This window comes from Melospiza georgiana, chromosome 2, assembly GCF_028018845.1.
Source record: "Melospiza georgiana isolate bMelGeo1 chromosome 2, bMelGeo1.pri, whole genome shotgun sequence".
NCBI classification, from domain to species: Eukaryota; Metazoa; Chordata; class Aves; order Passeriformes; family Passerellidae; genus Melospiza; species Melospiza georgiana.
Genome location: NC_080431.1, coordinates 70,258,015 through 70,273,003, shown reverse-complemented (window position 1 = coordinate 70,273,003; position 14,989 = coordinate 70,258,015). Strand labels below are relative to the sequence as shown.

Genomic DNA, 14,989 nt, shown 5'->3' with positions numbered 1-14,989 from the left:
AGCCCTGCAGAAGAGCTTTGCTTTGTATCCTTTCCTTCTGGTCTAATATGCCTTACATTAAAATAAATGAAAGTGAAATTAGGCAGTTTCCACAGCTTGGATGATGCCCTGTCATTTCTCCTTACCCTTCTCTATTATTATCCCAGCTGGTTCCTCTAGAAGTGCAGAGGTTCAGGAAGGCACCTTTTCTTTATGCTGAAAATCTGTTCTGAGTGTGAATCTTTGTGAGGAAACACAGTATCCTGTCCCCCTCTACTATCAAGGGTGTGTTTGATACAGCAGATGTCTTTTTAGATTATCATTTTGCCCTGAGAATCTTCACATAATTGTGCCAAAGAAGCTGGGCCAAGTCTTTCCAGAACTAACAAATGTCACCAACAAAACAGTGAATTCGAGAGATGTGAGTCCAAGTCTGCAGAGTGTTTTTTGAAACAAACACTGCAACTATTGCTGATTCCATCTATGAGGGCCATGTCTGGGCTTTGGCAAATGTTCTCCCATTTCTTTCTGTGTCACCATTTAGTGATGGATCTATAATTGTGTTTCCTTGCACCATGACCATCAGACTGGGCTTCCTGACTTTGCCATGATCCTGTTTTTTTCCTTCATGGTCATAATACTGTTTCTTCCATGTTATTCCCAGTGAGATAGAATAGTGTTTGAAGTCTACTTTGTGACTGCTGAAATCATAATGAAATCAGGTAGACACCTGGTCTGAGGTTAGTATCCTGGCTGAAGGCTCCCAGTCAATGGGCAGGAATAAGCACATTTCACACACTTTTTTTTTACTCTCATTGTAAGGTAAAAGCCTGAGGCAACTTCAAAGAACTGCACCCCAGAAACGCCTTATTCTCATCGCTGACTCATCCAGAGCATCCACAGAAGATGCATGAAGTTGTGAGATAAAGTTCCTTGGGAGAGTCTTTGAAGGATGAAATAGGCCAGTCTGCCCTAGAGGCAGAGGAAGGCCCAGCATTCAGAGAAAGATGAGCTAAATAGGTTAGAGGAGGGCATTTTAATTATGAATGTAAATGCCACGGTGTGTTGGAAACAAAGTCCTTCCTCTACTGGCCCCTTTCCATCCCTGAAGAGAGGAGAGCTTCACTGTAGCAAGGCTGAGGTGGAATTTCCTTTCCAGAACATTTACAGGCATTTTCATTTACTAATACTGCACTGCTTTATCCAACAACAACTCTGTTGTATTTATGATTTCCTGGTCATCAACAGCAAGTGGACTTTATCATTAATTTTCCTTTCCAGGTTTTTTATTTCTACATAAAGTTACAAATTCTCCCCAAATTTCTCTGTCTTGGTAATTCTTACTCCCAGGTGGTCCAGTATAAGAGGACTATTAAGACGTTGCCTAAATCTGGGGGCTTGGGCAGCCCCAACATCTTGAGGAATTTCTTATGAAAGTGAGGTCCATTGTCAAGTATTTTGCTGAAGACATTGTATTGCAAGCTATAGATAGTAAGCTATTATGCATGCTGTATCTCTGAAAAGAAAGAGAGTGCTTGGTGACCCCTGCACAGCAGCCCTTGAAAGCCTCATGCCCTGCTGGTGCTCTTAATTAAAAAAGCTGTTTTCCTTAATTTTTTTTCTTTTTTCCCTTCTTTACAATACATTGCAGAAGCTTATGGGGGCCCTACATCTACAATAATGCCAACAGAAAATATGTTTTTAATAGAAATGTAGCTGAAATATTGCAGAGATAGCCAAAACTCATAATGTTCCATTGCTGCATGCTTTAAGAAGGATGATTGTTAACTAGAATGTTTGGCTGAAAGATTTTAACCTGCTCTAATGCAGAGTAAGAGCAACATTTAGAATACAGTAAAAGCATTGTGAGAATGTCATTCTTTACTAAGCCCAAAGGACCTCAGGATAATCCTGATTGCTGCGTTTCTTTGGAGCTTTACATGAGAATTTGGATAGGAGCTAAGCTGCTGTTATAACATTCCTATTTTTGCAAATGCTGATTTGTTAATGTGAATTGTTGTGTTTATTTTATTACATATGTACTCAGAGATTTTGCAGTTGGCTAAGTCAGAACTAAATTGGGACAGATTAAACAAGTAAAAAGAAAGTTAGAAACATTAATTTTATTGAATAGCTGTGCTTCAAGAGTTATAAAGTCAGTTGTACCTGTTCAGTTTCTGAGCTGGAAAACGCTGGAGAATCTCTCCTGTGACCATGGCTGCTGAGACTGGTGGCTGGCAGCTGCTACAGGGTGTAAATCTTTAGTATCTCAGAAAATCATTTGCAGTTCAAGAAAATAGAATCTCTGTGGTCTTTCCTTCCTCTGTAGTGTAAAGCTAGACAGACTAAAGTGACAAGAAAAGATGAAATTGATGGAAGGCTAAGATTTCCCAAAAGTACAGTGTCAAAAGTTCATGCAAAGGTCTAAAGCAATCTAAAGATTGCTGTGCTTCATAATGAAAAAGAAAGATTGCTGTATCTCCACTGGTTTAGATTCAGAGATCAATTTAATTCTATTGCTCTACGCTATTCCCATAAAGAAGTGAGAAAATCTGTATCTGCAGCAAATCTTCCAAATTTTCTACTACTAAGTGTCTTTGTAGGAGTGTAACTGTATCCACACAGTTGGGTTTTTACTTTCACAAAACCAGTGGTGCCTTTTCTTTTGGTAAAGACAAACAAGCTCACATTTAACTGAATTAATTGCTGTGGTAAAATATGTGAGCACAAACTGGCTGTCAGCAGCATTGAGGAGGTGTTGCATGCTTGTCTGAGTTCACATTCACTTGTGGAACATCTTTTGCACTGGGAGTGACATCCCTCACTCATGATGTTATTTATTGTTCAGATTTTTGAGCAAAAGATTATTCAAGTCCCACAATGGGCATCAGGTCCCTTGCCAGGTTTGCACACTGGAGCACCAGAAGGAAAAGGGGACTGTGGGGATGGTGTGAGAACTATGCCCATGATCAGAGGGCTGGAGCACCTCTTCTGTGAAGACAGACTGAGAGTTGGAGTTGTTCAGCCTGGAGAAGAGAAGGCTCCAGAGAGATCTTACTGCAGCCTTCTAAAACTTAATGAGGACTTATAAGAAAGCTGGAGCAGGACAGTTCTACCAAGGCCTGTAGAGATGGGATAAAAGGAGATAGCTTTGAACTGGAAGAGGGTAGATTTAGATTAGACATAAGGAAGCAAGTTTTTATGCTGAGGGTGGTGAGGCACTGCAAGAGGTTGCCCAGAGAAGTTCTGGATGCTCTGTCATGGGAAGTGTTCAAGGCCCGGTTGGTTGGAGCCCTGAGAAGCCTCATGTAGTGGAAGGTGTGTGAGCCTGTGGCAGGGTGGTTGGACTAGATGGCTTTTAAAGATCATTTCCAACCCAAGTGATTCTGTGATTCTATTCATTCCTGTATATTTTGTTGTGAAGTGTCATACAGCACCTCCATGCAGCACCTCCCTGGCTTCCTGTCTTTTATCCTCTTTCAGTAGACATCTAGCTCCTTAGTTATTAGCCTGCACCTCTGCCAGAGAGCTTATATGCCTGGGACTGAGAGCAAACCCTTCTGGCCCTGGGAGCTGCCAGGGAAAATGGCCTCTTTCCTGTGCTCATGAGCTGTCTCTGTGGATGTTTAATTTACAGGAGAGACACAGCCTTAGAGCATGTCTGTGCTAGGCCGGTCAAAGCCATCTCAATGTCAGACTGAGCTCAGCACAGCTTTCCTCACTGCTGGCTGCATGAAGCTCTGCTGGGATCTTCTTCCCAGGGACGCTGGTCTGTACTTCTGACCAAGTTAGCAGTGTACTTGTGTTCAGTGTTTCCTCCATTTCAGTACCTTTCTGTGCCAGAGTGGATGCCTTGGGCAAAGCTGGGATGGGAGTGTGGGACTGTGTGTGTGCTGTGTCTGAGGGCCTGCAGATTTGCTTTCACTAGTTTGGACAGAAGATTAAGGCTGAATTGCTGGCTTTCTTTGCTGTCGTGTGGCTTGGCAGGGACAAGTTTGTTAGAGCAGTGCTGTTCATTTTCTAGGGCAGGATTTTAAAATTGCCTTCACTTTTCAGCTTTGTTCTGCTGCAGTCAAACAAAGTGGTGGGTTATTGTCAATAGAATTAGGCCAACACTGAAGGCTTTTGAAAATCCTATTTTGAGAAGCTGTGTAGGTGCTGAAGACAGCAGTAACCATAATTACTATGTACTTATATAGCACAAAATTGACTGTCTAAGAAAAAGCATTCATGGTTCTTTGAGTGCCAGTGGGGTAAATATGTGCATTCATTATGTCTTGTGCTGTGTGTAGAGTACAGAAATAAAGGTAATGGTATCCACAGCAGGCCTAATAGCTTGTGGTTACTTTAAAATACAAATCCAGAAGGTGTTTGATTGCAGACTTCAGGTGGGGTCCAGCCGCCAACTTATTTTCCAGCCAAACTGGGCCTGAGGTACCACGTGGTCTAGGGTGAGTCTCTTTAACAAGATCAGTGTAGAAATTTCAGAACTTTGGCATCAGGGCTGAGAAGTGGCTCAGCCTGTGCACAGTGAGATTTTGCCGGGGACTGCTTCCCATGGCCGAGGCTTTGAGGGCTGCCTGTGCAGTGGAGGGAGGGATGGAGATGGGTCGGGTGAGGGACTCTGATCCCAGCTGGCTGTCAGCTCCAGCCTTACCCTCACTGCTGAGACATCCTCCTGGATTATCTTCCAGCCACTGCAAATTATGATTCGGGTGTATTAAAGAGCTGCCTGCTGACAGCAAGCCTAGCTTACAAGCAGATCCACTACCAGCTTACTGCTTATTTTTCCCTGATATGAGTCTGGTGAGTGATAGATGCCCTTAATGGGAAAGTGACACAATGAGGTCTCCTACTGGAGGATGGCTTTCATGGCTCGCTGTGATTGAATGGGGCTGCCTCTAGCAGTTCTGCAGCAGCACTTCCTCTTCTACTTGCTCTAGCCACTCAGGGATGCTGCTTTGCTCACATCACTTCTTCTTGCCTCCCAGCTCAGCTGATCCACTGGTCTTGCTCTGGGCAGGGAGTGGTGTTCGAAGGGTGAGTAATGCATCCCTTGTGTTTTCTTCAAGCCTGCCAGCTTATGCTTCTCAGCCATGGTGTTGGTGGGAAGGGGAGGCAGGAAGAGGCTGGTGGCTGCTGAAGTATTAGCTGCACACCTAGGCAAAAATGCTGGTTTTGAGTCAGTGCTTCCTTTATGCGCTCATACCAGACGTGTATGTCACTGTCAAGAGCAGGCAAGAAGGCAATTTACCCAGTCTCTGCTGCGATTGTTGGCATTTAGGAGTCGTGACTTTCCAGTTAGAACACTATTAATAAACCATGCAGCCACTAGGTGAAAGCTCCCGTAAGCATTTCGAGGGCGTGCGGCTCTGACACTTCTCCCATGTGTGTTTTCCCACAGCCGACAATGCCCGCCGCCCTTCCCGCCGCCGCCGGCCCAGCAGCACAGCCCCATGTCCTCGCAGGCCACCGCTGGCCCTCTGCTCCCAGGCTCCTTGCCCCCACTGCCGGCCCCCGTGGCTGCCCAGACCCCGACGCTGCCGGGCCAGCAGCTGACACCCGACGCCTTTGCCATCGTGGAGCGGGCGCAGCAGATGGTGGAGATGCTCTCCGAGGAGAACCACGTGCTGCGGCAGGAGCTGGAGGGCTACTATGAGAAGGCAGACAAGCTGCAGAAGGTAGGTCTAGAGATTGGGATGGTTATCCCTGGCCAGGATAACATCTTGGTGCTTCTGCCTTTGGACACTGTTCTTCATAGTTGCGTCACTGTAGTGGGGATGCACCACTGGCTGCTTCTAATTACTGCCTCTCCATGGTGGTCTCACAGTAGAGCCTTGTGGGCTCTACTGTCTTCAGGATGAAACAGAGCAGTCCATCAGGTATCTCTCAACTGGGTATTTTCCCCTTCCATCTTCCATGCTGACCTCACTGGAGCTTTCCGTGGAAGTCTCCCATGGGCAGTATGTTCCTGGTGCAGCAGGGTCCTGCACCATCTGCACAGGGGTTAGAGATGCAGGTGAGAACCATATGAAGAGCACGTTCTTTTTTCTCCCAAGCATTCTTGCCTGCCACAATAAGCTCATGTGGTGCTCCACACTCTTAGGAAGTGTAACAGCCGCCAGTGGGGTTGTCCATTGTTATGAAATTGATGAACTGGGTTGCCTTAGAGGCTTTCAGTTACTTCTCCAGTCCTCTAAGAACTGATATTAGTTATCCATTTGAACATTTTGGTTCTAAAAGCACTGTCCCCTTATCTGAAAGGACCATTTGATAAAGATTTTACTTGAAACCCATTTTTCTAAGAGATCCTGCATGCTCTTTTCTATAAATATGCAGGTTTTTTCAGTGCAGGAGGGTGATGTCTTGCGCACTGCCTGGGGTGAGAAGATGAAGAGTTGGATCTAATGAAGTAGAAGTTTCTTAAAACTGAGGCTCACTGAAGGCAAATCAGAGATGCTCACCAGATCTGCTGGCTTTGGGTCCTAAGAGTTCAGACCTAGTAACTTACTTAGGACCCTGTACTACTATTTCATTTATGTCTTCCCACCGCTTATACACAAATGAGCTTAGACTGCAGGTCTTTTCTCTCTGAATTTAGGAGTCTATATGGGAGCTCAATTTTTTTTGTATGCTGTGTGGATCAGGGAGACGCCCTTCAGAGAAGAAGAAGCAGCTCACAGAGACCATGTCCCAGCTTAGGGAGAAGCTTCTCCTTAGCTTTGGGAGAAATTTGTGACAATCTGTTCAAACAGATTAGGAAAAAGAAACAGATTAGGAAAAAGGCCAAGTGTTTTGTGGCTGCTGTCCTTTCTGCCTCCTCTGCAACAAGATGAGTTGAGTTTATTCCCAGAATTTCCTAAACTTAGTTAGAAAAAATTTTGCAGCAGTGTTAACTATTCATGAAGAAATCTGCAAAAACTTTATTGCTGACTTCCTGTGGCCTTTGTGGGCAAAAAGAAATATTCCAGCTATTAATTTTACAGAAGCTGCATTGTTCAGTAAAAGGTATTTAAGTGTAATGCCCTATAAATATTCTAGTTTCTTTCACCCTTAGAAATGGTTCTCTCTTTATCTTGGATGCCCTGCAAGTCTATTGCATCAGACACCAACAGAAAGGTATTCAAGCATGGGCTGAAGTCTTTCTTCAGTCAATAAAGTGTGGACTTGAGTCCCATTGACTTTGGGGGAATGTAAGCAGAGTATTAAAGTGAAACACGTACTCAAGTGCATTCTTTCTTCAGGAAACCAAATCTCTAACACATGGTATCCCTCCCATGCTGCTTTTGCCGTGTTTGAACACAAGGTCAGGGCAGGTCTTCCTCAGTTCCCACAAACATTGCCTCTGAAAATGTGATTGAGTTAAATTATGTACTTTGGATGTGAAAACTCTTCCCTCCTGTTGCAAGTGGAAAGGTCAGGAATGAGTACTTCTTGTTTGTGGATAACAATTTTATTCTAGGTAGGATGACCTTCCCATCACTTTTATTCATTACAGAATAGGGGAAGAAGTTGGAGAAAGTCAGCCTGACTTGTAGGACTCCCTGGGCATTTGCACAAACAGCTCAGTTCTGAGGGTTGTCATGTTCTCAGTTTTGTGTGAACGGACTTTTTTCTAGAGACGTACAAGGTGCTGATATGAGTCCCGCTGCTGTTTGATGAGTTGCCTTTTTTTCTTACCTAAAAAAAGTTGGAAGAGGAATTGTGTGCATTTCATTTTGAGCTTTTTGGATGATTTTCTCTTTTCTGAGTAGTGTTAACTGCTGAAGTTTAATTGCTAGGCTGGGCTGGCTCTTCCCCATGCCACATGTGTGGGTTGTTTGAGTGGGTTGGCTCCAGGAGCTACCAGGCAGAGAAAAGGCTGAATTGGTTTTTTTTCCTCCATGGAAGAAGGAGAAGGAAATCCCAGAGCTGTTGAGAAACACCAACACAATTTATGGCTGTTCTTCTGCTCTCCTTTAATTTTGTGCTGATGGAGCACTTGCTACAGGAAGTTTTTGCCTCCAGGGCTGCAGGCGGTGTGGTGATGTGTTTTGGGAAATACCAGCATGTAGAGGGCCAAGTAGAGCCCTTGTGATAACCAGCTGCATTGGGCCAGACTGTTAGGCTGTGGAAAGCCACTTTTGTGCTGGCAAATCTACTCTACTGTGGTAGGAGCTGTCTGGAGAAAGCATCTTCTCCTGCAGACAGTGGCTCACCAACTCCCTGAACAATTCAGAGAGAACCAAACTAAATAAGCATCTTGCTAAGGACATTGTTCATATGCCTCTAAAGCACTGAAAGGCTGGAGGCATGGACAATCTCTCTAGGGAAACCTGTTCCAGGGTTTGACCACCCACTCAGTAAAGAAATGCTTTCTCATGGCTAGTCTGAATCTCCCCACTTGTTTCAGCTTTTGTGCTTGTGAACAAGCTGGAAGCAGAAATTGGGGAAGGTAATCAGGTTTCCCCTTCATGGCTCTGCCAGGCTTTCCTTGGTGCATGGTTTGGAGGTGCTGCCTGCCCACGGGCTGTGTCTCCACAGAGTGGTCCAGGCTGCTGGAGCCTCACTGTGGGAGCCTACACACCCAGAGAGGGGTGACAGCTCCAGTGTCCCTGGAGCTCTCATTCTGCAAGTACTGCAGCTGGAAAATCATGCCTGAAGCTTACTGAGAGGAACCTAGCTCTTCAGCAAGCGGAGGTGAGCTTGCACCCTGGCTTCAAAAATCATGAATCTGTCCCACCCATGACTCAAGAGACCAGAAAAGCACCAGATATAGAAAGGTACGTGGGAGGCCATGTGTGTCTTTTGGTTTTCCAGCCTGTGCACATTATCAAGCCTTTCTCCACAAACACAAGGGCCAGGCATGCAGGAACAGATTCCCACATCAGCAATGATCATCTCTGCAGCAATAATTCAACCAAAGCTGCATCACTTAACATGATATTATCTTATTAAAAGAGTTGGATGGATTGAGCTGAACAGCAAAACTCTACTCAGGACTATTCTTCTGTCAGTCTGCTGGGCTTAGGTCTTAAAATGCAAGTTCACCACTAAGGGATTCCTCTGCATACCTTGCCTGCAGTTTGCCAGATTTCAAGAAGGTGAAGTTAAGAAGATTAAAAACCCAAAACAATTGGTTCTGTTTGTTACAGAGAGTTTCTCTTGTATAAAGCAGTCTTCAGTCAAGGATGGAAAGGAATGGATCACAGTAGTTTAAAAGTGACCGGAGGCCAGAGCTGAGTCTAAAATACTTTCAGTGACATTCAGAACTCAGAGATAAGTTCTGGATCAGGGACCTGTTGAACAATAAATGTTGCCTCCTACACCCTTTCTAGGAGAGAATACAGCCCACACAAGTACACCATTTCTTGTTTTTTCTCCTCTTGGGTGGCATTAAAACAGTCACCTTGGTCATAGACCAAAGGCAACCAAGCAGTTCCATCAAGTCTAGCCCACCTCAAGCTTTTTTGGGAGCAGCCAGTGGGGTGTCCTGGGGTGTTGTGACATGATGAGCTGCCCCACAGGGTGTTTATGGGGGTCCCCAGTGCAGGAACCACCAGCATTGCTGGGGCTTTGTGCCATTGTCTGCCAGGGAGATCAGTCATTGCAGAGTTGGTGGCTGGCGTGACACTGGACATGAGCATTGCCTGACCCCTTGTGTTCTTGGAATGTGCTGGGCAAACACTGGAATGGGATACATTCCTGCAGGGCTTTAACGAGAACTCTCTCTCCTTTCAGTTTGAGATTGAGATTCAGAGGATTTCAGAAGCTTATGAAGGTTTGGTGAAGACCACCACTAAGAGGGAGTCCCTGGACAAAGCCATGAGAAACAAACTCGAAGGAGAAATTAGGAGACTTCATGACTTCAACAGGGATCTCCGTGGTACGTTACAGTTGCTTGTGTTTTTTTTCACCCTTTGGTTGGCATGGTGTTTCACTAACAAGCTCCAGAGCAGCAGGCTTTAGAGGAGTGGCTTCACACAATATTTAGGTACACATCATGAGAAATAAGGCCTTCCTCATTGGCATTAGACAAAACTGCTGTCACCCTCCTGGTGGCAAAAATACCTTCTGGCAAAGTGTAAGAATTGGCTCCAGATGGTGACTTTGTGTTTAACACTTGAAAATATGGATTTGACAGCGAGGCCACCAGTCACAGTATCCTGTTATCTCAAACTGAGACACCTGCCCACTCCTAAAGAGCTAAAGAGCAAATTGTAATGTAGAACAGTGCTGTGTTACCCATAAATCTCCAAGATCAATGCCTTCACAGGTCGGTAGCCCAGTATCAAAGGTTATCTCTTTTTTAAAAAACTTAAATTTGAGGGTGTATCCTTTTGAGAAAGCAAATGGATGATATGTTGGGTAACTGTCGCCCATCCAGGTTCCCTATGGGGCCTACTTGGGTACTCACTGCTCCTGCAGTGAGGTGCCTTTTTCAAGCTGACTTACATTTTTTGCAATGATGTAAGTGGGACACATTGTCTTTTTTGAGGGGGGAAGTTTCTGAAGGCAGGACTTTTCCAGGGAAAGCTGTCCTTGGCTGCAGAAAATGCCTTCTTTCCCAGGGCATCCTCAAGGAGTGGTGTCACTGGGCTGGGGGCTCCTGTTCCCCAGGATGTCTTGCTGCACCAGGGGCAGCTCTTCACTGCAGGAAAGCAGCCATCTCCTTACACAGTTGGGTAATTCAGATTGCAAATGCCTTGTGCATTTTGAGTAGTGTGAGACATGATTGCCTGGGCATGTCAGCTGTGAATGGCAGAGACTTTCTTCCAGTTTCTGTGAATCTGAATAACACAGCTTCATGGAAGAGGTCAAAGGCCTCATCTTTTATGTATGTGTCAGCCTCCATTTTAATATCCTCCTTCAGAGAGTCTATTTATACTTCTCTGCTGGCATGCATCTTATTTTCTTGGTTGGCCTACAATTTTATATACATATATTTATACTTGAAGTATTTCCTGTTTTTTGCAGAACGACTGGAGACAGCCAATAGGCAGCTGGCCAGCCGAGACTTCGATGGGCACGAGGATAAGGCAACAGAGGGCCTTTATGCCACTCAGAGTGAGTACTGTGCTGATCTGTTTGGAAGATGCAGATATATATATATGCATATATACATGCACACATGTATACATAGTGGAGTGGAGGTGAATACTTTGCTATTAATTGTTATTCTGCTTGTGGCTTGGTTTTACTCAGCTAATTCATCACACAGTCTTGTTTAAGCTGCAGACTGGATTGTTTGGGGTAGGGTTTTTTCTCTCTGAGCACCAGAACCAAGCAGTGGGAGTTAATGGTAACACAACTTAGCTTATTTTTGATAAATATTTATCTGAAATTGTGAAGTGTTGCTTGCAGAGATAATCTCTAAAGATGCATGCTTTTTAGAGGAGCCAGATTCTTGTCTTGGCTGGGAGAAGCTCAGAATGAGCTCTGCTGACTAGTTATCAGTGCCATGGTTTGACTAACAGCAGAAAGAGCAGAGCTCAGCCATGCTTTTTACCAAGGACTGAAGTGACAAAGATTTGTCAAAGTGACAAAGAAGCAAGAGCTTCTCTTGCTATGGAAGCATCCGTTCCCAGTCTCCCATAAAGACTGGCCATAGTGCTGCTGATTTCCTTGCCATGCACTGATGTGTGTGTGACTATCCAACCTGAGCAGCGGGATGCTGTGTGGCAGTGTGTGGCTTCTTTCGTATCTTAAGCATCTTCAGCCACCTGGAAGCTGTGCAGTGTCTTGTGAGCTGAAATCCCAGTGAAGCTCATTGCTATTTACAGCTCATCCTTCTGTTTTATCGCATCGAGAGCTTCCTTGGAAGATGAGCTGCAACTGCAGTGCAGAACCATCCACCTCCATTGCAGAGTTTGGTACTATTCAACATGTCTCACCACCAGCCCTGCAATGTCCAGCAGCTGCTCCAAATGCTGGAAAGCCTTCTCCTGGCTCCCACCAGCAGCAATGATGCCAGCACAGCTGATTGTTTGGTACACGTGTGCACAAACCAGAAGAGAATCCAGTGATCTTTTCCATGACACGTTAGCTTTGCCGTATTAGCAAATGGCATAAAGGTGTGCAGATAGTGCTGCAAATGCAATGGGATGATCTCTTAAGGAAATGGCATTGCTGTATAAATCTTGTCATCCTCGGGAAGAGTTCAGATGGGATAAGCTGCTCAGTAGAAATTGGAGACCGGGATCTGCTCTCTTCATGTAGAGACAGCCTGGCAGTGTTGCCATATGCTGTTAGCTACAAGGAGGAGTTAAATACCCAGGATGGACTCGGTTTGAGTTCTTTTCCAGTACATAAACATGCTCTGTGCTTCTGCTGGTAAATATCTAGCAGTGCAACTTTGTGCTGTGCACTCAGCATATTGCTGCCATCAATTCACAGCTTACAAACAAATATAGCTTTTTGGATCCTGTCACATAAGAAGGTCTGGATGCTTGGAGTGTCTCCTGGCTAGGCCAGCGAGCTAAATGTTACTAATGCAATGCAGAGTGCTTCCAAGAATAGAAAAATGGGCACATGTAAAGCAGGTCTCTTCAGTCATGTTCTTTGGGCTGCTGGGACATGCACAGTGCTGACCTCGATATCAGGGTGTCTGCCTAACAAACACCCCTCTCAGAGTCCATAAAAGGTTCTGCTTGGAAATCCTCTTTTGCTGACTGCATTTATACCCTGATGTTCGTGTGTGTCTGAGTCTTCCACTGGGGCAGACTGTGGCTGGGGTTCGGCTGCACCTCATTGCTCACCTGGGGGTTTTTGCAAGCACAGTTTTTATCTTCCTCATGTCTTTTAACAGGAAGCACAGGCAGAAAACTGAGAAGAAGGAAACTGAGTTTTAGCTGCTTTAAATACACTGAGATTGAAATAGCCATTTTAGAAGAAGAGAAGAAGGTTTGTTGTGAAGGTGATGTTTTGGTTTTATTCCAAAGAGTGGCAGGTTATTAAGTAAATGCAGGTTAGTAAATGCGAATCTAAATTTTCATTAGGAAAGCAAAAGCAGATTTCTAGTCCCTATGTTTATGGAGGACAGATGGGAAACATGACCCAAGTTATATAAGAAGACTCCAACATCCACAGTTTCCTAAAAGTTGTCGTTTTTAAGCCACTCTGGTGACGAGCTGAAGAAAGATAAGATTATTGAGGCTGGTAATACTGCATAGCATTTTTTTTTATGGTAAAACTCCAGTATTGAGAAAGACTCCCAGAAAAAGAAATCTGACAAGGAAGGATGTTCAAGGATCATTTCTCAGTTCCTCACAGAGCTTTCCATCAGCAGTGCAACAGTGCAGAGCAGTCATGTACTCTGAGATGGAGACTACAGGTGACAAAAAAATCTTATTCTTTGCAATTATAATAGACAAAGCCAGGCCACATGCCTCTAAGAATTGAGTGCTAGGCAGGGCTGGAAAATAATCACACCATATTAGTTAAAAGATAATTATGGTTTTTTAAGGAAAGGGTTTTTTTAAGGAAAGCCGTGAAGCAGTGACTGATGGAGGCATATAGGCCCATACAGGCAAGAGAAGAGACACTTAGGAGGAGGCTGAGAGATGCTGTGGAAAGGAAGAAGCAGGATGATTTAGCATGGTTTCAAGGACATAGGGCTGAGAGAAAGCTTACAGTGCAGCTTATTATCCTCATATCTTGAGAAAAATATATTTTGATGGAGTGTGAGAATTCTGTGTGTTTTTTTGGGATTTCTGAACTGTGGGAGCACTGTTTTTCCAGGTGTCTGAGACAGATTGTGCCCATCCACATGGCTCCACATCTGTTAGTGGGGATACATGGACAGTTTTAGCAGTGTGTTGATAAAGCCTTACACTTTGTGGGAGTGTTCAGTTCATGTGCCATGAACTTGTGCATATATCTCTGTCCCAAATATCCCAGGCAAAGAAGTGTTTCCATTTCCAGACCGGAAATAATCAGGAAATAATCTGCATTGCTGCTCCAGGCCTCCTTTGGCCCAGCTTTATCAGCATCAAACCACAGCTGCAGAGGACTGAGTGAGGCTTGGACAGATGGACAGTAGCTCTGCTGCCCTTCTGCAGGGAAATGTCTGGCAACCTGGCCCTATTTGATGTGTAGAGAATTTAGTAAAGCTGTGGAAAACCTTCTCGTATTTGGCTGCTTGGTGTAAATACAAATTCATTTATTTTGCTTATTAATATGGGGTGGATACCAGCTGCTGAAAGGTCTTTGGAGCTGGCAACAAGGTCCTGTCCTCCTTTCAGATGCCTTCTGTCAGTCAATCTGGGGAGGCTGTTGGAGCATGAGGGCCCATCCTGCTCTTGATCCCCTGTCTCACAGCCATGGCTGTTTGGGAAGGTTGGGCTGCTGGAGTTGGCTGGGATACAGTTTGATCTAGGTGAGCAGGAGAGGTGACTCTTGTGCCCCATCCTGGTACATCAGCTGGTCCAAGGGTGACTGGCAGCAGCTGCCATGGTGTACACCTGTGACCAGTGATGGCAGATGACAGAGCTCCTCCACACACTTGCTATGTCAGGAGCTGCAAGAGTGACAAGAGACTAAAGAAGTCCCTCAGGTTTCACCGAGGAAAGGCATGGTCACTGGAAGGCATCTGTGGAATTGACAGCTGTGAGTGAAGAGCCACCACTGGGAAATGAAAACCTGCATAAGAGAAATTATTGGAAGTGCTGCAAGGGATGTGCTATGGGAACCACTCTTGTTTGCAGGAAATCTCCTGCAGCCAAATTAGTCTCCAGCTGCTGTAACTTGATATATTTTCTTCTGCCAGCAGTGGTCATTTTGTAGTAGCAAGGACTGTCTTTAAAATATGTCCATGTTGCCACTCTGCAGCATCAGAGCAAGGCAAAAATCAGCTTGGGTTGTATTGAGATGGTCAAATAAGTTGATACTCAGATGTAATGTTTGCTAAGGTGGGAGTCACATCTGAGTTACACTGAGTCTGTGTCATCTCGTGCCTGTATCTTTTTGTCTAAAGTTTCCATTTCAAAGCAGATTCAAGACTTGTCTACTTTTGATGCACTTGCCCAGCCTG

At 44.8% G+C, this 14,989-nt stretch overlaps 1 protein-coding gene across 2 annotated transcripts in view; it reads left to right on the top strand.

Annotated features, from left to right (window-relative positions):
- Positions 1-14,989, top strand: part of AMOTL1 (angiomotin like 1) — a 73,138-nt gene that overhangs the window by 38,109 nt on the left and 20,040 nt on the right. For both annotated transcript variants that reach the window (XM_058045788.1, XM_058045789.1), the window contains 3 exons: positions 5,384-5,660; positions 9,700-9,844; positions 10,936-11,025. In XM_058045788.1, the coding sequence (XP_057901771.1) occupies positions 5,384-5,660; positions 9,700-9,844; positions 10,936-11,025 (512 nt within the window). The remainder of the gene's footprint in view (positions 1-5,383; positions 5,661-9,699; positions 9,845-10,935; positions 11,026-14,989) is intronic.